General features: G+C 38.9%; 1 protein-coding gene across 8 annotated transcripts in view; it reads left to right on the forward strand.

Moving 5' to 3' along the window:
* dnah5l (dynein, axonemal, heavy chain 5 like) overlaps positions 1–21,079 on the forward strand; it is a 425,035-nt gene that overhangs the window by 69,777 nt on the left and 334,179 nt on the right. For 6 of the 8 annotated variants that reach the window (XM_069913293.1, XM_069913291.1, XM_069913294.1 and 3 more), the window contains 7 exons: positions 7,436–7,637; positions 10,372–10,467; positions 10,555–10,728; positions 11,092–11,181; positions 11,300–11,455; positions 12,867–13,009; positions 13,298–13,449. In XM_069913293.1, the coding sequence (XP_069769394.1) occupies positions 7,436–7,637; positions 10,372–10,467; positions 10,555–10,728; positions 11,092–11,181; positions 11,300–11,455; positions 12,867–13,009; positions 13,298–13,449 (1,013 nt within the window). Of the gene's footprint in view, positions 1–7,435; positions 7,638–10,371; positions 10,468–10,554; positions 10,729–11,091; positions 11,182–11,299; positions 11,456–12,866; positions 13,010–13,297; positions 13,450–21,079 lie in introns of those variants that run through there. The other 2 variants (XM_069913292.1, XM_069913298.1) reach the window with 2 other exon arrangements.

Below are 21,079 nucleotides of genomic sequence, written 5' to 3' on the forward strand. Positions count from 1 at the left end.
ACTTAGAAGGAAGATCTCTGGGTTTTTTGGTATATTGCTTTTTGTGATGTTATTTAATATCTGGTTTAGATCTTCCCAAAATTTTTTCACTTTCTCACATGTCCAAATTGCATGAATTGTTGTTCCCATTTCCTTTTTACAGCAAAAAAAAACTTTCCTTCAGAGAAAGGGAGAGAAAAGGGATCAAAAGAATAGAAAATTGTTTTTCGGGAAATAAATTATTATCTTTTGAACAAATGAAGGACAAATATAATATAACTCACGATACAAGGTTTGCATACCACCAACTGAAAACCTACTTGAAGGACAAATTGGGCAACAGTCTGAGGTGACCAGAAGGAAGCAATTTTGAATATGTGATTACAGACACAATGATAATTTAAAAAAATTATAACAAACATGTACATCAAACTGCAAGAAAAGGAGAACAAGGAAACAAACTGTAAACCTAAACAAAAATGGGAATAAGATCTAAACATAAAGATAAAGAATGAAACATGGGAAAAGCTATGCTCCGGAACTATGAGAAATACAATAAACACGAGGTTATGCGTGATACAATATAATTGGTTACACCGACTATACATCACACCCCAAAAGTCGATCACTGAAATTTTGATGATTCTTTTTCTCGATTTGTAACTTCTTTCATCTGTCCTAAGATAGTTTCTAAGATAGTTTCTTCTTCTTAGTGTTTTTCTCCATGGCATTCCTTATCAGAAAAAAATCTATGATGGTACCAAAAATTGGGGGAATGATGATTGCACCCATGGTAGGAGCGCAACGAAAGTGCATTGGCTCGGCTCTGGGTGTTGAAGTGTTTTGGCTTTTAAACAACACTAAATTTGCGGGTAATCTATAATTTGATGTTCTGTCCACTCCTCCAACATTATATTATTTTGTTATCGCACTTACACCTTTTATCACTAACATTATAATTTTGAAAACCAAGAAGAAATAAATACCTTCCAAGCTATTCCTCCTCAGATATCAATGGCCATACCGCTCCTCCGAGCAGGTTCTTCGAAAGGGTGTCTTTTTGCACTGTGTGCTCACTGCTCAGTCTACAGTGATGCACTGGTGGGCCACCAGCACATCTCAGGAGACTGAGCAGTAAGCACACAGTTCAAAAAGGTGCCACCTCTGAAGAATGTGTTCAGGAGGAGCCATCACCCCCCCCGCCCCCCACCACCCCCTGAGCTATGCCATTGGTGCACAGGGAAGTCAAGACTTTTTAATTTTTTTTTAAACTTTGCACATTATTTATTGAATATTCATTTTCTGATATGTATGGATTATTTGCACTACCTTTTTGACATTTCTCTCATTTGGATACATATCCTTTCTTTTTATAATTTTTAATTTTTTTTTCACACTCTGCAGATTGCCGGGCTAACTAATACGAGAGGACACAGTCTCAAGATTCGGGGGAGTAGATTTAGGACAGAGATGAGGAAAAATAGTTTTTCCCAGAGAGTAGTGAATGTTTGGAATTCTCTAACCAGGGAAGTGGTTGAGGCTGCCTCATTAAACATATTTAAAATTCGGTTAGATAAATTTTTACATGATAGAGGAATTAGGGGATATGGGGAGAAGGCAGGTAGGTGGAGTTAGGTCATAAATTAGATCAGCCATGATCGTATTGAATGGCGGAGCAGGCTCGATGGGCCATTTTTGGCCTACTCCTGTTCCTACTTCCTATGTTCCTATGAACCATATTAATCAAAATACACACAAACATTTCCCTCTTGAATATACACAGTGGCATTTTCTCCCCTTTTTGACCCCCCTCCTTCCCACCCCCCTCCAAACCCATTAAACGTTCAACATATACAATACAATAAACCCATTAAACAATGTCATCACACAATGAAAATAAACAAGAAAATTGTGTCATCTACTTTTACATACTGGGTCAGTTCATTTCATCTTCTTCTCATTCTATCATTTTAGGGGGTGGAGGTCTGTGGCAAGCCCTCTCTGTTGTGTTCCATGTACGGTTCCCAAATTTGTTCAAATAATGTGACTTTATTTTTTAAATTGTATGTTATTTTTTCCAATGGAATACATTTATTCATTTCCATGTACCATTGTTGTACTCTCAGGCTCTCTTCTGATTTCCAAGTTGACATTATACATTTTTTTGCTACAGTTAAGGCTATCATAATAAATCTTTTTTCCGCTTCATCCAGTTTGAGGCCTAATTCTTTACTTATATAACTTAGAAGAAAGATCTCTGGATTTTTTGGTATGTTGCTTTTTGTGATTTTATTTAATACCTGATTTAGATCTTCCCAAAACTTTTCCACTTTCTCACATGCCCAAATTGCATGTATTGTTGTTCCCGTTTCCTTCTTACAGCGAAAACATTTATCTGATACTGTTGGGTCCCATTTATTTAACTTTTGGGGTGTGATATATAGCCTGTGTAACCTCGTGTTTATTGTATTTCTCATAGTTCTGGAGCATAGCTTTTCCTGTATTTTATTTTTTTATCTTTATATTTAGATCTTGTTCTCACTTTTGGGTTTACAGCTTATTTCATCATTTTCTTTCTCTTGCAGCTTGATGTACACATTTGTTATAAATCTTTTAATTATCATTGTGTCTGTAATCACATATTCAAAGCTGCGTCCTTCTGGTAACCTCAGTCTGCTTCCCAATTTGTCCTTTAAGTAGGTTTTCAGTTGGTGGCATGCAAACATTGTACCGTGAGTTATTCCATATTTGTACTTCATTTGTTCAAATGATAATAATTTATTTCCCAAAAAACAATTTTCTATTCTTTTACTCCCTTTTCTCTCTCATTCTCTAAAGGAAAGGTTATCTATTGTGAAAGGGATTAGTTGATTTTGCGTCAATAATAACTTTGGTAGTTGATAATTTGTTTTTTTTTTCCATTCTATGTGAATCTTCTTCCAAATGTTGAGCAGATGGTGCAGTACTGGTCAACTTCTATATTGCACCAGTTTTTCATCTCACTTATAAAGTATATGTTCTGATACTCTTTCCCCTATTTTATATAGCTCTATCCTGGTCCAATCCGGTTTTTCCCTTGTTTGAAAAAAATCTGATAAATATCTTAATTGTGCTGCTCTATAATAACTTTTAAAGTTTGGTATCTGCAAACCACCTTGTTTGTACCATTCTGTTAATTTATCTAGCGCTATCCTCGGTCCCCCCCCCCCCCTTTCCATAAGAATGTCCTTATACAAAGGTCAAAATTTTTTTTTCTACCCAGACATAAGTTTTGAGCTCCTAAAGAAGAGGAAGGAGTTTAACGCAGCAAAATCGATCCTATGGAAAAAAAAGGCTATAAATGTATGTTAAGATATCCAACGGTGCTTAAAATAGTTATCCCGGGGCAGCAAAACAGGCTGTTCTCGGATCTGGAGAAAGCACAAGAATTTTCAGAATGCCTGCAAGACAGAAAGAGAGATGAAGAAATGTAACAAGAACAAAGAATGACGACAAAATACATATAAAGATGTAAAAATAATGTATAAATAAGAACTAAAGGAGGGAAGAAAAGGGAAGTAAGGGAGAAGGGGGGGAAAGAGGAGGGGTTAAAAAAATAAATAATTTAAAAAAGAAAAAGAAGAAAAGCGGGGAGCTTTGTTGTAATGTGAAGATAAAAGTTTTCTGGAGGGCGTTGGGTGGGAGAGAATAACAGTCACTGCAAAATCAGTTGACATTTGCGAACAGGTTCGCAGTCCGTATGGAGAGGGGAGTTGTGGTTGGCCGGCAAGGGACAAGGGGTGATCCGAGACGGGGGGGGGGGGGGTGAGACACTTGGGGTTAAGGGAATTTTAGATGTGGGAATGGTTGAAATATTTTATGTTTTAGAACTGTTGTCGTACAGTGCATTCAAAAAAAGAAAACTGAGAAATGAAAATGGGGAAAAGGGGAAAGGTGGTGGTCAGGAAGTGGAAATGAGATGTAAACAGAGTATGAGATGGCCATGTTGAACTATATGACTATAAATATTAATGGAATACATAACCAAATCAAAAGGAAGAGGCTATTAAATTTCCTGAAAAAAGAAAAAATAGATATAGCATTCGTGCAGGAAACACATCTAACTGAAGTGGAACACAATAAATCAAGGAGAGACTGGGTAGGGCATGTAACGGCAGGATCATATAACTCAAAAGCCAGAGGTGTAGCTATATTAATCAATAAAAATATACCAATCAATATAGAGGAGGAAGTAAGAGATCCACCAGGGAGATATAGAAACATAGAACATTGAAGATAGGAGTAGGTCATTCGACCCTTCGAGTCTGCTTCGCCATTCAACGAGATCATGGCTGATCTTAAAGTTCAGTACCCTGTCCCCGCCTTCTCTCCGTAACCTTTAATACCCTTATACTGAAGAAATAGATCTAATTCCCTCTTAAATAGATTTAATGAACCTGCCTCTACTGCCCTCTGTGGCAATGAATTCCACAGATTCACCACCCTCTGGGTAAAGAAATTCCTCCTCATCTCGGTCCTAAATGGTTTGCCTATTATCCTCAGTCCATGGCCCCGGGTTCTGGATTTTCCCATCATTGGAAACATCCCATCTGCATCCATTCTGTCCAGTCCTGCCAGAATTTTATATGTCTCTATGAGATCCCCTCTCAATCTTCTAAACTCCAGCAAGTACAATCCCAATTTGCGCATTCTTTCCTCATAAGTCATTCCTGCCATTCCAGGTATCAGCCTGGTGAATCGCCTCTGCACTCCCTCCATTGCAAGAACATCCTTCCTTAGATAAGGTGACCAAAACTGCACACAATACTCCAGGTGGGGTCTCACCAAAGCCCTGTACAGCTGCAGTAAGGTATCCTTGTTCCTATACTCAAACCCTCTTGATATGAAGGCCAACATACCATTTGCCTTTTTAACCGCCTGCTGTACCTGCATGCTCGCCTTCAGAGACTGGTATACAAGTACCCCTAGGTCTCTCTGCACTTCCCCATCTCTTAATCTATTGCCATTCAAATAGTAATCTGCCCTCCGGTTTGTATTACCAAAGTGGATAACCTCACATTATTCCACATTGTAATGCATTTGCCATGTATCTGCCCAGTCCCTCAATTTATCCAAATCACACTGGAGCTTCCTGACCCCCTCTTCCATGCACACAACCCCTCCTAGCTTAGTGTCATCTGCAAATTTGGAGATATTACATCCAATCCCCTCATCCAGATCATTAATGTAAATTGTGAACAGCTGGTGTCCCAGTACAGATCCCTGTGGCACCCCACTGGTCACTGCCTGCCACTCAGAAAACGAGCCATTTATCCCAACTCTCTGTCTTCTACCTGCCAGCCAGTTCTCAATCCACATCAATACTTTTCCCCCAATCCCATGAGCCTTGATTTTGGAAGCCAGTCGTTTATGCGGGACCTTATCGAAGGCCTTTTGGAAGTCCAGGTACATCACATCCACTGGCTCTCCCCCATCTATTTTACCTGTCACCATCTCAAAGAATTCCAATAGATTTGTCAAGCACGATTTACCTTTTGTAAATCCATGTTGACTCTGTCCGATCCCTTCTCTGCTAGTCATATGCTCCGCTATTACATCCTTAATAATGGATTCCATCATTTTGCCCACTACTGATGTAAGGCTCACTGGCCTATAATTCCCCGTTTTTTCTCTACCCCCCCCTTTTTAAATAGTGGGGTAACATTAGCTACTCTCCAATCCATGGGTACTGATCCTGAGTCTATCGAGTACTGGAAAATAATTCTTAAAGCATCTGCAATCTGAATGGCTACTTCCTTAAGTACCCTAGGATGTAGATTATCAGGCCCTTGGGATTTATCTGCCTTCAATCCCATCAATTTCCCCAAGACCATGTCCTTAGAGATACTGATTTCTTTCAGTTCCTCCCTTGCATTAGTCTCTGTTTCCCAACATCCTTGGGAGGTTATTTGTATCCTCTCTTGTAAAAACAGAACTAAAGTAAGAATTTAATTGGTCCGCCATTTCCTTATTCTCCATTATATATTCCCTTTATTCCGACTGCAAAGGACCTACTCTGGATTTCACCAATCTTTTCCTCTTGACATATTTATAAAAGCTTTTGCAGTCGGTTTTTATATTTGCTGCAAGCTTACTTTCGTAATTTATTTTTGCTCTCTTGATTAATGCCTTTGTCCTCCTTTGCTGCATCTTGAACTGCTCCCAGTCTTCGGTTGTGGTACTTTTTTTGGCCAATTGATATGCTCTCTCTTTGGACCTAATGCTGTCTCTAATTTCCTTGTTATCCACGGTTGAGTCACCTTTTTTGGTTTATTTTTATGCCAAACCGGTATAAACGATTTTTGCAATTTCTCCATTAGATCTGTGAATGCTTTCCATTGTCTATCCACAGTTAACTCCCCCATAAACACCACCCAATCAATCTTACTCAACTCCCGTCTCATACCATCATAATTCCCTTTATTTAAATTCAGGACCTTAGTCTCGGTTTTAATTTCATCACTCTCCATGTCGAATGAGAATTCGATCATATTGTGATTGCTCCTACCCAAAGGGCCTCGTACAACAAGATTGTTGATTAGCCCCTTATCATTGCATATGTAATGATAAAATGTCAGATATATTCAGAACTCTGGAATTTGGTCAATATATGTGCACCTAATGAAGAGATCAAAAGTTTATGCAAGATATTTTTTTGAAGATTGTTGATACGCAGGGGAATATATTGATAGGAGGGGACTTTAACCTTAATTTGGATTCAAAGATGGATAAAACTGGACAAAAGACTAGCAGAAAGAACAAAGTAGCCAAATTTATGGTTAAATCAATGCAGGAAATGCAACTTTTGAATATATGGCGGAGACAACACCCAAAGGAGAAGGAATACTCATATTATTCGAGTAGACATAAAACATACTCGAGGAAGTCGAGACTTCTTGAGGAATTATTGGTTGATGACCTGCTGTTCCCATTGGAACCAGTAACTATCAATTATGACCACTTTGATGATAAACTTTGTTCTACATGTGTATCTATTTTCAAAGAGGAAAGTATAGAGTGGCCTTAAAAACAAACATAAAAGAAATAACTTGTTGAAGATACTCATGGAGTATTATTAATTAGAGAGATATGGTTTATTGACTTTTTCTGAGGCACTTAACTGGCTGTTGTGTGACTGGCCAATGGCTGGTTTGATTGTGGATCCATTGCTTAACAATTCAGTAGCTTTTGAATAACAATTCAAAGGCCCAGTGCTTTGGAAGCTCAGAGTCAGGCTTTTACCAGCGAAGTGGATACTAGAGGAATCAGGATACCCTAGGCTGAGGTTGAGTGTAGTCTAGGAAATTGCAAAGCTCATTGGCTTGTTCTTATCAATAGTAAAATTTATGTGTGGATGTTTTAATTACATTGTTCTATAATTACCTATTTATAAGATTGTAATTAATTTTGTTTCCAGTGAAAACTACATATTTGGCAAATTTGACACATTTTGCAAACGACTGGAGAAGATTGTGCATGTGATGAACACCATGGAAAATTTCTCTGATCTGCAGAATGTTAAAATGGAAGGATTTGACAAAATATGCTTACGTTATCAGACAATTATCTTGAGTTTGAAATCAAAGACTTATGATGTACTGGATCACAGAAAGAAAGAGGTATAATTCAGGTGTTATAGATCATGTTAAGTTTGATTTATTTGTCTTTTCAATAAGAGTATTTTGAAAATAGTTTTTTTGTTTGCCAAATATAAAGATGGTCGCATAATTCAGCATGAGTTACACATAATGGCATTGTGGAATTGTAAAGGTGTGCACTTTGATACTTTTCTTAAATTTACAAGAGTTGACTGAAATGTTCTGAGTTGAACTATTTCCTACAGAGGAAAAGTCTGGAAAAATTACCAAAGGGAGATACTAAGGTTTCTTAATATCTGGGAATTGAGCAGGGAGAGGGTGGACTTTGGTATTTGTTGGGTTTGAGGAGGAATACTTGTGTTTGGTCAAGAAAGATAACTTCCATTGGTATTTTTCTTTGGCATTTCTACTTCCCTTTTAAGATCTTATAAAGCTGATTTTAATGGTTTTAAAACTGAAGATGACAATCTGTGGTTCATGGTTTCATTAGGATTGAAGACAGCTTGGGATCCAAGAAATAAAAAAAGTACTACAGATGCTGAAAAGCTGAATTAAAAACAGAAAATGGCAAAACAGCAGGCCAGGCAGCATCTGCAGAAAGAGCTATTTTAGGTACAGAGCCCCCTATCAGAAAGGACTGATTGATTCCAGACCTGAAACGGTAACTGGAGATTTGAGAGGTGTAAAATAAATGGAAGGCTCTCTGGGTCTGTGAGGGAAATAGCATAGCACTGTTTTCTCATTTAATTGGCAAGGTGAGCTCCGAGGGAGTCTTACTTTTGGTTGGAAGCGTCCATGTAGGTTCTATGTGCTATCATGTTAACTGCAGATATTGTGGGCTGAAAAGCCTGTTCCTGCACAGTTTTATGTTCTCTGAGACACAATAAACTACAGATGCAAGAATTCAGAGGAAAATAAATTTGCTGGAGGAAGCCAAGAGCTCAGGCAACAAGCAAGAAGAATAATTAATAAAAACAAAAAAAACCTGCAGATGCTCTGGTCAGGTGCAACACACAAATCTGCTGGAGAAACTCAAAAAGTTGCTTCATTCATTCCTGATGAAGGGTTCAGGGCTGAATGATTGGTTACTCTTTACTTCCTGTGACTGTTGTGTGACCTGCTGAGCTTTTCCTGCACATTTGTGTATTGCAGAAAAATTGACATTTGATGGTATGAGCAGGGTTTCAACCCAAAACATTGACCATCCTCTTCTCTCCATGGATGCTGTCTGATCTGCTGGCTTCCTCCAGAAGTTTGTTTTTTTTTTCCTCTCTGATATTGATGATCTGAGTATTTACAGAATTTTCTGCTTTATTTGAGCGAGGATTCAGAAGGACCATACTGATGATCTGACCTGTCAAATTTGGGATGCCTTTGTGCATTGTGGTTTGGGTGAGATGTCCCTCTACAGCATCTGGCATTTAAGATATACCTTGTAATATTATTTTTCTTGATTTACCCCATGAATTTTTACCTTTAATAAAAATCTCAGAACCTGACTCTGGTAAGAGAGTGTCCTTCACCATCAAGATCTATTTAAATCAATCTTTTGTATGTATGGAAAGCAAATCTTCAAAAAAAAATCATCATATTAATTCTTTAAATAAAATGTAATCTTTTCGAAAGGCATAAAACTTTGCATTAATTTCCATTAAACAGCTGGCAATTGCCAGCACTATCTTTTGAGAGAGAGAGAGAGAAATTTATCCACCAAAAGAAACAACATTGAATTTCTCTAGAGTTTAACACCTATTACTTGTTGATGATTATCTATTAAATTTGTCAGAAGATTTTTCTATTTAGGCAATGTCCATGTAGAGTTTTAAAAAGTTCCTATTTCCTGTTTACATCAAGAACTATTGTACTATTCTATGTCTAACATTTATTGTATTTTTCATACTATCGTAACATATTTGTGTCCAATTTCTATCTTTTATATCTATACCCAAGTCCATTTCCCACCTTTGTTTAGATTTATTAAAATCTATCTTCTTTCCTCAAAGTAATAAATACTTAACTGATCTAAAATTATTTATTTTTGGATTTGATATTATTGCTGCTATTTCATAGTCTTCTAATAGTAAATAAGATCTAGTTAATCTCTATTGTAGATAAACCTTTAATTGATAATATCTGAATATTGCATTATTTTCTATTCCATATTTAGCTTTCAATTGGTCAAATGTCATTAAATATTGGTGTTACAACTTTAAAAGTAATTATAATATGTCAACTGGTAGAATTTGGTACAAACTTTGTCACTCCCCGGCTTCACCCTAATGTATTTCATTTTATTTTACTTTATTAGATGTTTGTGTGTTAAATAATATATATGTGTGTGTGTGTATTTTGACAAAATGTTATGTATTGCACAGTAGTGTTTTATTTTATTATATACTTAATATTTAAAAGATATAATGGTAGCTGTAAATGTTAGAATAATTAGGTCACAATTTATTCATAAGGTAATATCCAGTATTGTTTAAAAAAATTAGTCTATTCTTTATTTTCCTTGTTCTTTTTTCTTTTCTTTTTCTTTACTTTCTTTTTGGGCTTTTTCTGTGTGAGAGGGAGTGGGAGGGGGGTGGAGAAAAGATTTTGATATATAGAATTTTTTTAGTTTTGAAGGCAATTTTGATACATGTGCTAATAAAATAAATTTGAACATAAATATTTTGCTTAATCCATTACATTTATTCTTTGAAGAGTTCCCATATTTAAGATTGTAATATAATTTCTTCTTGTTACTTTTCAGTTTGACAATGATTTCCAGGATTTTAAACTCCAGATGGAAGGACTTTATCAGTCAATGCAAACTTTCATGGATTCCTGGTTTGAACAACCTTTAACTGTAAGTATAATTTAAAAAAAACAAAAGCATTCAAAATATCTCTGAAATGAATTTATTGCTTCACTATTTCCTTGGTATCTTTTCCAGTTAGAACGCATGCTAGAATTGTTGGGCAAGTTTGAACATATTGCTGGATCGGAACTGGAACTGACAGACAAGTATCTAGTTGTCCTGCAGCGTTTTGGACGAGATTTGGATCTTGTGCGCAAGACCTATCAGAAACAAAGAGAAAATCCACCTACACCTCGTAATATTCCACCCGTAAGTTTACTCCTCAACTACAATTTCTCTAATTCAATTAATTATTTTTACATGGAGCTCCCTTTTCTACTTAAAGATCTTCAAAATGAAATCTGCATAAAGTTATTGAAAGACCATCTTATTTGAATATTCAGTTTTTCACAGAGGACCCAAACTAAAGAATTTTCTACTTTTCCTATAAAGTGATACTTGATTCTAGTCATTACATTATAACAATAAATACACCTTAAAAAAAAGGTTTAATAGATTAAGAGTATTTAAGTATATCCTGAGGTGATGAAAAGTGTGATGTATATGCAATTTTATGTTCTTTCTTTTAATTTGTAAATGCTTCATACATTTATTTTATCTTCTCATTTTCAGATATCTGGGAAAATTATGTGGGTCCGACAGCTTTTCAGAAAAATAGATATTCCCATGAAGTTTCTGAAAAAAAACACTGACATTTTGAAGGTAATTTTTGTATCTATAATTTCCTGGATTGAAAACTTTTTATTGGACTGAAGAAAATAAAAACTATCTTTCAATGTTAGACTTCATTGTATTTTTTGTCTGTTTTTTACATTCATAGAGCTCTGAAATGAAAAAGGTTATCAAAAACTATAACAAAATGGCATCTGTTCTGCTGGAGTTTGAGATGTTGTATCATCGGGGTTGGTGCCGAGCAGTTGACTTGGCTCGAAATGGACTTCAAGCTTCACTGATTGTTCGGCATCCTGAGACTAAGGTTAAACAATATGTTCATTCATCATTTATAATAATGGATTGAAGCAATCAACTGCATGCAGTGTTTGATTATACCTAAAGCAAAGATCTTGACATTTTCAATGCTTATTGCATTATGGAAGAAGTCAAAATGAATGTAATAATAACTACTTTCTTCCTATTTTTTTTCTTGAAATTAGATCTGTTCTGTATTAACATTGCCATCAAGTATAGAACTGTTTCATGTACATTCCATATGTTATATATTATTGTGAGAATACTTGCCTCACTAAATCAGAATGTGTGAACTAAATTTCATTTAAGGTGGGAAAAAAATTCTTCCTCAAATCCCCTCTAAATGTCCTAACCCTTATGTTAAATTTATGCCCTCTGGTCTCAGGTGTTTGTGCTAAGGAGAAAATTTTTCTCACTATCAATGACTCTTACAATTCTATATACAGTACCTCAATCACAAATCCAATCTAACCATTCTCTGCTCAAGTTAAATTTTGACCCCATGCCACCCAAATACCCCTATTTACCTACAGCCCCAATATGATTTTGAAAGGTGAGAGGAAACCAGAAAGCCTGGAGTAAACTTCTTGCAGACAGTGCCGGATTTGAACCTAGGTCTGTGGTGCAGTAATAGCTTTGTGCTAACCATGCTAATTAACTACTGATTAAAGAGTTTTTTGCATTCTTGATTAGTTGAAGAAGGAAAGTATAAGAAGTATTTAATCTCCTCTGCTGGTAAGGCATTGTGGTATGAGCTGAAAATAATGGTGTTGCAAGTAGAAGAATGAACCTGGAGTTGTTGAGAGAAAATTCCCTTCAAAATGCTAAGTGGCGGGAATGAGATGATGTATCTAGTGGTGGAATTTTATTTGAAGTAAGCAATATTTTGTATATCAACATTTCTTAACCAACTAAATAACTAACAATGAAACTGATAATTAAATATTTTTGAATTATTAAAATCAATTTCATGTTCAAGTTATCTTCCATTTGTACAAGTTCAACTCAACAAAACAGTGTTCTTTGGCGTCTTCGATGCAAAAACATGCAAACACACCTGCAGACAAATGATACATTTGCAGTATGTATATATTTCTCAGCCTGGTGGTTCTGGCTTTTACTCCTGTATTTTTCCTGACGGGAGTAGCTGGAAGCTGCTACCTGTGGGGTGATAGGGGTCCTCACAAATTTTGCAAAGCCTCTTCAAACAGCGATCCTGACAGATCATGTTGATGGAGTGAAGGAGACCCCAGTGATCCTCTCTGATGCTCCTGTGGTCTTTAGATTGAGCTTCAATCCAATGCTCTATAGCAACTGCACCACAGTTGCATATGTTATAAATAAATGATTTATCCCATTCTTCGTATTTTACAGGAATTAATATGTGTAAATTTTGATATTGTCTTGGTTTTTTAAAGCAGGAAATCTTAGTGAATTTTGATCCAGCCGTGCTTGAGTTACTTTCAGAAGCAAAATATTTGTATAAAATGGGACTTAATGTACCACAAGCAGTTCTCAATTTATGGCAAAAAGAGGCAGAAATTAAATACCATTATTTAAGGTTAGTATTTATGCAAGGTTTGGGGACAATTTTTCAATATTTACATGGTAAGAGTAACAAACAATACATTTTTTGTTATGGTTTTACATCATGACCATGTTCATCTGACTTTAGGTTTGTCTGGATAACTACTTTGACGATATAAAGTAAATTAACACTTGTCTGCTGTTTTCAACCATTGTATAAGTTTTAATTGGAGAACACGCGGACACCCAAAGAATTACATTGCCATTTGCTGCTGTTCTTTTAATGTAGCTTGTAGGTAATTATTTTTTTGTTTATTTACAGTATTCAGGAACTTTTATGTAACTATCAACATGTGGTGAACAGCATTCCATCTATTATCCAACCATTGATGAAGCCTTTCATTAGCCAAGTGGATGAAGCTCTCATTCCTGGACTGACCATGTTGTCTTGGTCCTCCTTAAACATTGACAAATGTATGAAAATTTAAACAACATAAGAAAAAAAACTAGAGAGTGTAAATTAATTGAAATTAATTGCATTGATATTCTGAAGATTTATTAAGATGTTAGAATGGAACATTAAATGAGCACTTACCTGTGCAATGGGAGTCGGTGAGTCAATGTGAGATCCCATCCGTGCATGCGCAGCCATTCCTTTACTGTCCAGAGGGGAGAAGCCACAGAACTTAAATGAGCTAAACTAGACAAACAAACCATAACACAAACCTATGACTGAAGATTATTTATTACATAACAAACATCTTTATCCGTAAACAAGAAAAATGGGAGGGAGAGGTGGGCTCAAGTAATGATCATTAAACTTCGCACAGGTAAGTGCTCATTTAATGTTTCATTATTCTTTGCAATGTATGTTGATTCGCCAATGTGAGAGTTTGTAGCTCTGGTTTATCCCCTTCGGGTGGTCCGACAGACCATAATCAGTTCAGTGGGTCCCCTGTCTGCAGCCTTTGTCAGTCTGCTGTGTGTAGTATGGAAGCCGTGAAAATTTGCCCCTCTAAATTTAAAGGCTTATTGTAAAACCTATTAAAGGTTCTCTCATTTCTTCATCCCGCCTGACAGAGGATATCCCATTTAGGAACCTAAGCCCTATTGGCTGCCGAGGTTGCCGCTGCTCTAGTTGAATGGGACCCAAACTGAGAAATATCCGTTCCAGCCACTCTCATGACATCCCACAGCCATCTGGCCATTGTCTGGGGGGGTAGCCCGCTGATGTGGTTTTTATAAGATTTTAAGAGGTATTTCTCATTTAGTCTAATATGTTTTGTACATACAATGTATATTTTTAAACAATCCATCATCGCACATAATCTTTCATCTTCTCTGTATGCATACAATGAAAATTTTTTATCCCAATTCTCCCTTGCCTGTTATGTTTCAAAATGTCTAACTTGAATGCTTATATAGTCCCCCTTCCAACAGATATAGTCAATATGAATGCAAGACAAAGTTTGTACCCTCTGGGCCAATGTCAAGGCTACTAGCATTATCAGTTTATGGGACAGACTACGCAAGTTATAGCCTTAAATAGTTCAAAACAAACTTTACGTCCCAAATTTCTTTATATCTGGGTACCGGAGGATACAAGTGAAACACTCGTGAATCTTTTGATCAGGGGTGGTTCATCATTTCATGCTCCGAATCCTGGAGTGTCAAGAAAGCAGCCAGTGTGCTCTTTGCTGTATTCACTGCACTGCAGCTGGCTCCCTGAACATAACATATCGGTTAAAAAATTCAGTACACCTTTGAGAGAGGCTGACTGTTCATTCGGGCACAGTACTTTTTCCAATTCCCTACATAGGATGCATACTCTTTTTGTGTAAACTTTCTTCAAGATCCCCACAGGATGTCCAGAGTTCTAGGCTGCAGAGAGTTTATGTCAGTCCTCGCTCTCTCCGATTCTGCAATCTAACAGACTTAAGTGAGACAGTGGATGAGATATCTTTGACACCAGTTGGATAAGCAGACCTCTGCTTTTTGTGAATATCAACAGAGTCCCCATCATAAGCCTAAGGAGTACGGGGAACCAACATTAGGGAGACCAATTTGGCATTACCAGCAATCCAGTGGCACCGTGGTCCTGTATCTTATTCAGCTACTTCACCACTAATGCGAACGGAGGGAACATATAAAAGTTATATTTTGACCAATATAGACTAAGGCATCAATGGCTTCCGCTTGGGGATCCAGCAGTCAGGACATGAACCTCTGAATCTAGGCATTAAGCCTGAATGCAAACATATCTATCTCCAACACGCCAAAGGTGTCTGCTAACAGTTTAAAATATTTCTTACCCAGAGTCCACTCCGTGCTGGCTATTGCTGCTTGGAGTGGGAAGCCACCTCAGATAACCCGCTTAAATTCCCCAGCATACCTGTGATAGGGGTCAAACATAACAGGTTCTCTTGCCTGCACTCTAGAAGTTCTGACCACACCAGCCACTGCCTTCTGCTGTTTATACAAATCTTTCACCTGTTTGCTGAGATCTTCACCAAATAGAAATTTTATTACAGGGTTAAATGGTCTGCACAAATGAGCATATCTTGCATTTAGGTCAAGCTTAATCAGCTCCTTCCAGAAGGCATTCAGTTCATAGTTTGCATGGGATAATAGCCAAGAGTGTCTTGTTGGGTCTCTGATAAATCGTGTGAGAGTGTTTGTGCGCATGCAGTGATACCTTTAACCAGTGACCCCTGTAGTCTTTGCAATTTCATGTCTTTTGCCCTTGTGGGAACATTCAATTTGCCTCATATCACAGGGTTTACCATAGGCACCACCAACAGACGGCAATTAACAGGGAAGGGGTATTTCTTGATGGGCTTTTCTAGTACTGTCTACTGAAAAGCATTCAACACCATATAAGTTATTGACCCCGCAGTATCATCCTCTAGCGGTTGGCCGATACCCTTTGGTACTGCAAACTTTGCAGCAATAGTTGGTTTATGGCTCTCATTCTGACTGGCCTGAGCAATATATGGGGATTTGGTGACTCGGCCTCCATTACCGGCCCTTCATCATCTTCCCATGCATAATCATAAATGTCCTCCCCCTGCTCTGATGGTGTAGGAAACTTACCATGATTGTCACCAGTTCCTCCAATTTGTTCAGACGACTTACAATGCCGTCGCTGGTCGAGGGCTCTACTCTCTGGCTGGCCTTATTCTTGGACTCTGATCGAGCGGGTCTTCGTCGTATAGAAACCATGCCCTTCAGGCTTTTTCTGGTGGTTATTCTTGTCTGTCAAGTGGTTATTGTCGCCTGTGAAGTGGGCAGCTTCACTATGAGATGTGTTAGGTTTGACTCAGGCCCTACCTGGTCTTGTATGGGGTACTCCCCTTCGCTGCCTCTTGATGTACTGAGGTCCAATCGCCTTATGTAGTGGCAAAATGGTATCACTGCTTGCTTTTTGAGACCCCAACTTCCACAAATCCAGGTTGGTGCAGCCAGATTTGGACCCCACCTTCAGTGAAGGTAGATCTGTCGCCTGATCCCACCCCAGCAGAAGTATTGGCATCACTGCTATTGTTTTCAGACCCCGACTTCAACAAAGCTAGATCAGTGCAGCCAGCCTTGAGACCCACCTTCAACGATGGTAGGCCACTGCTGCCTGACCCCACCTCCAACGGAGATAGATCAGTCTTGCTGCTCCTCAGCTGGGACACTACACCCTGGTGGGCCTGCTGCATTTTTGACACTAACGAAGCACTACGGGGGCTCTTTTTGGAGGCTTTCCTCCTCTGGCTCTTGCCACCCTGCCTCTGCCCCAGCATCTCACCGGGATCCAGGAACCTCCCACTGATTGTCCCAGACCTTTTCCAGTACACCTTTGTCTCCAGAGGGTTACATCGGGGCCTCCCCTCATCAGGACCTGGGAACCTCCCACTGGTAGTCCCGGAATTTTTACCACTCACCTCCTTCTCCAGAGGGTTCGTTCAGGGGTTTTACTCCATTTTTGTGGATCGCTCCCCTTCAATCTCCTGCAGGCCTTACTATTTTAGCACTTTTTTGGGGTCACTCTACTACGATTCCCCACTGATTCAGTGCTTTTTTGCTCCTGTGCTAAAAGCACGTGCTGCTCCTTGCAAGTCAATGGATGTAATGGCTGCGAATGCGAGGATGGGATCTCACATTGGTGGATCAACGTACACTGTGAAGAATAATTTGTTTTATGAACAGAGGTGGGATTTTGCAGGAGGATTTTATAAGTAGGACAAACAGACCATTAGGTTATCGATGTTGTACCGAACCATAAAAATTCTAAAGACTCCCTACCTTGTAAGCCTCTATTTTTCTTCCATCCATGTGCCTAAGAGACTTTTAAATGCCTCTAATGTTTCAACCTCCACTACAATCCCTGGTAAGGCATTCCAGATACCTACAACTCTGTGCTTTAAATTTTTTTTAAAAACCCTGTTATCTCCCCTAAACTTCCCTCTGTTCAGTTTGTACACATGTCCTCTGGTGTTTGCTATTCCTGCCCTAGGGAAAAAGGTGCTGTCTTTCCACGCTATCTTTGCCTCTCAGAATCTTGTAGAACTCTTAAGTCTCCTCTCATCTTTCTTCACTCCAAAGAGAAAAGTTCCAGCTCTGCTAACTTGTCTTATTTTCCAATCAAGGAAACATCTGGTAAATTTTTTCCTCTTCACTCTCTCCATAGCTTCCACATCCTATAATGAGGTGACCAGAACTGAACACAATACTCCAATTATGGCCTCACCAGAGATTTGTAGTGTTGCAACATGACTCCTTGACTATTGAATTCATTCCCCTATTAATAAAGCCCAACATAGGCCTTCCTAACTATCCTATTCTATCCACCTGCACAACTTTGAGGGATGTATAGATTTGGACCTCAAGGCCCCTCTGTTCATCCACACTCTTAAGTAACTGACCATTAATCCTGTACTCTGCCTTCTGTTTTGTCCTATCAAAATACATCACCTTACACATCTGGATTAGACTCCATCTGCCATTTTTCCACTCAACTCTGCATCCTGTCTATATCTTTTTGTAACCTACGACTAAATTTTGCACCATTCACAATCTCTCCAACCTTTGTACCATCTGGAAACTTACTGACCATCCTTCTGCCTCTTCATCTAGGTCATTTATAAAGATCACAAAAAGCAGAGCTCCAGATCAGATCCTTGAGGAACTCCAGTATTCACTGACCTCCAGGCAGAATACATTCCATCCACTACTATCCTCTGCTTACTGCAGGCAACTCCAATTCTGAATCCACACAGCCAAGCTTCCATTACCCCATACCTCTTGCCAAATCCATACAGTCAACATCTACTACCTGACCCTCATCAATTTCTTACCTCTTCAAACAACTCAGGTTCATGAGGCATGACCAAAGGCATTTGCCTCAGGGCACTATCCTTGAGTAAATATTCTTCTCCAAATGCTAATAGATCATAGCCTTAAGAATCCTCTCCAATAGTTTGCACACCACTGATGTATGACTCACCAGTCTATAATTACCTAGATTATCCCTATTACCTTTTTTAAACAGGGGAACTACATTTTCCATTCTCTAATTCTCCAACACTTCCCATGTGGCAAAGAGAACTCAAAGGTCATGGCCACAGTCCCAGGTATCCCCTCACTTCCCACAGCAGTCTTGGGTATATTGCATTCAGCCCTCGTGATTTATCAATCTTAATGTGTTTAAGAAGATCCAACACTTCATCTATCTTAATCTCAACATCATCCAACTCATAAACCTGTTCTATTTGAACCTCACCCTGATCAAGGGCCTTTTCTCTTATGAATACTGAAGCAAAGTATTCATTAAGGACTTCCCCAACCTTCTCTGCCTCCAGGCACTTGTTGCCTCCTTTATCCTTTAGACTTCATTCTCGACATCCTTTGGGTTCTCTTTAATCCTACATGCCAAGACCTTCTCATGCCCCCGTCAAGCACTCCTAAGTCCTTTCTTAAGCTACTTCGTGGCAGCCATATACTTCTCATGAACCCTTCCTGTTCCCTGCTTCCTGTATCTAATGTATGCTTCCTCTTCCTCTTGACTAGCTGCCTCATCTGTTTCATCAACCACAATTCCCTTTTTCCTACCATCTTTTCCTGTCCTAATGGGACAAATCTATCCTGAACCCAGAACAAGTGGTCCTTAAACTTCCTCCACATTAGTTCTGTGCTTTCACCCTTGAACATCTGTTTCCAATTTACTCTTGCTAGTTCCTTCCTCATCCCATCGTAATTAGCCCTTCTCCAATTTGCCACTTTCCCATTTTGTTTGCTTTTATCCTTGTTCATAGCTGTGCTAAAACTCAGACAGTTGTGGTCATTCTCACCAAAATGCTCCTCCTCTGAGAGGTCCACTAACTGACCAGGTTCATTACTCAGAATTAGATCCAGTATAGCCTCTCTTCTCCTCAGCTGGTCCACATACTGTGTCAGGAATCCTCTTGAACGCACCTGACAAATTCAGCTCCATCTATCTCTCTTGCAGTGTGGAAGCATTAGTCAATATTAGGAAAAACAACCCTGTTTCTTCTTCACCATTCCAAAATCTGCCTACTTCTCTGCTCCTTGGTGTCTTGAGGGTGATTTGGGGGCCTATAGACTACTTCTAGTACAGAGACAGTTTCCTTCCTATTTCCAACACCCTCCCTCCACCGCTTTACCTCCTATCATATTCCTTTTAAAACTTCTAAATTCCAATACGACCATCAGCCAATCCGGGTCTTCCTCCAGGCAAGACTCTATAATGGGCACAACATTGTAGCTAAGTTCATCTCTTTTATTCCTAATACTTCTAGCATTGAAATAGACACATTTCAAACCCTCTAACTGATTATGTTTATGTTTTATCCCCTGCCTGTTCTTTCTCACAAACTCAGAACATACTTTTGATTTTCTGCTGTGTTCTCTGCATTCACATTATGGTACTAACCCCCCCTGCCAAACTAGTTTAAGCCTTCCCCAACTGCTTTAGCAAACCTGTCCACCAGGCTATTGGTCCCTTTCCAGTTCAGCTGCAATCCATCCTTTTTGTACAGGTCAAACCCCCAGCAGAGATCCCAATGATCAAAATCTGAACCCCTGCTCCCTGCACCAACTCTTCTGTCATGCATTCATTTGCCACGATTTCCTATTCCTACCCTCTCTGGTTCATTGAACAGGCTGCATTCCCAAGATTACTACCCTTGAGATCCTACTTTTTAACTTTCATAACTCCCTATATTCCCTCTTCAGGACCTCATCACTACTCCTGTCTGTGTCATTGGTTTCCACGTGGATCATAACATTTGGCTGCTCACCTTCCCCCTCCAGAATGCTGTGAACTTGATCAGAGATGTCCTTGACCCTGACATCTGGGAGGAAACATACCATTTGGGAGCATCAAACTTGTTCATTGAATCTCCTATCTATTTGCCTAACCAATATATCCCCAATCAGCATAGCTCTCCTCTTCTCCCTACCCTCTCCCCATACCTTCTGAGCAGAGGGGCCAGACTCCGATGCAGAGACGCGACCACCACAATTTGTTCTTGGTAGATTGTTTTCCGCCCCCACCCCAACCACAACAGCATCCAAAACAGTATATTTATTGTTAAGGGGAATGGCCACAGGGGTGCTCTTCACTGCCTGCCTATTCCCCTTCCCTCTCCTAACAGTCACCCAGCTACCTGCCTCTTGACTTTCTCCCTGAAGCTCCTCTCTATCACTGCCTTTGCCTCCCGAATGATCCAGAGATCATCCAGTTCCAGCTTTAGTTCCCTAACTCAGTTTCTAAGGAGCTGCAGCTGGATGCACCTCTTGCATGTGTAGTCATCAGGGGAAATTGTAGTCTTAGATTTCCCACATGCTGCATCTGGAGCATTCCACGCCCCTTGCTGATACCTCCATTAGCTACTCTTTGTTTAAATACAAAGGTCTTACTTTACTGGAAACCAGCTCATCCTCTGCCTTTGCTCGTCGAAGCCTCAAAGTCTCACCCCTACACTGTGCCATTTACACATTGTCTGCTTGAGCTTCCCTTCTTTTTATTTGTGACTGCCTCTTATCTGTTCTTACTCACTGCTAGCAATCCAGAAACTTTAAATTGTCCTGCTCCCTC

The sequence above is a fragment of the Narcine bancroftii genome, chromosome 1 (assembly GCF_036971445.1).
Source record: "Narcine bancroftii isolate sNarBan1 chromosome 1, sNarBan1.hap1, whole genome shotgun sequence".
In the NCBI taxonomy this organism is placed as follows: domain Eukaryota; kingdom Metazoa; phylum Chordata; class Chondrichthyes; order Torpediniformes; family Narcinidae; genus Narcine; species Narcine bancroftii.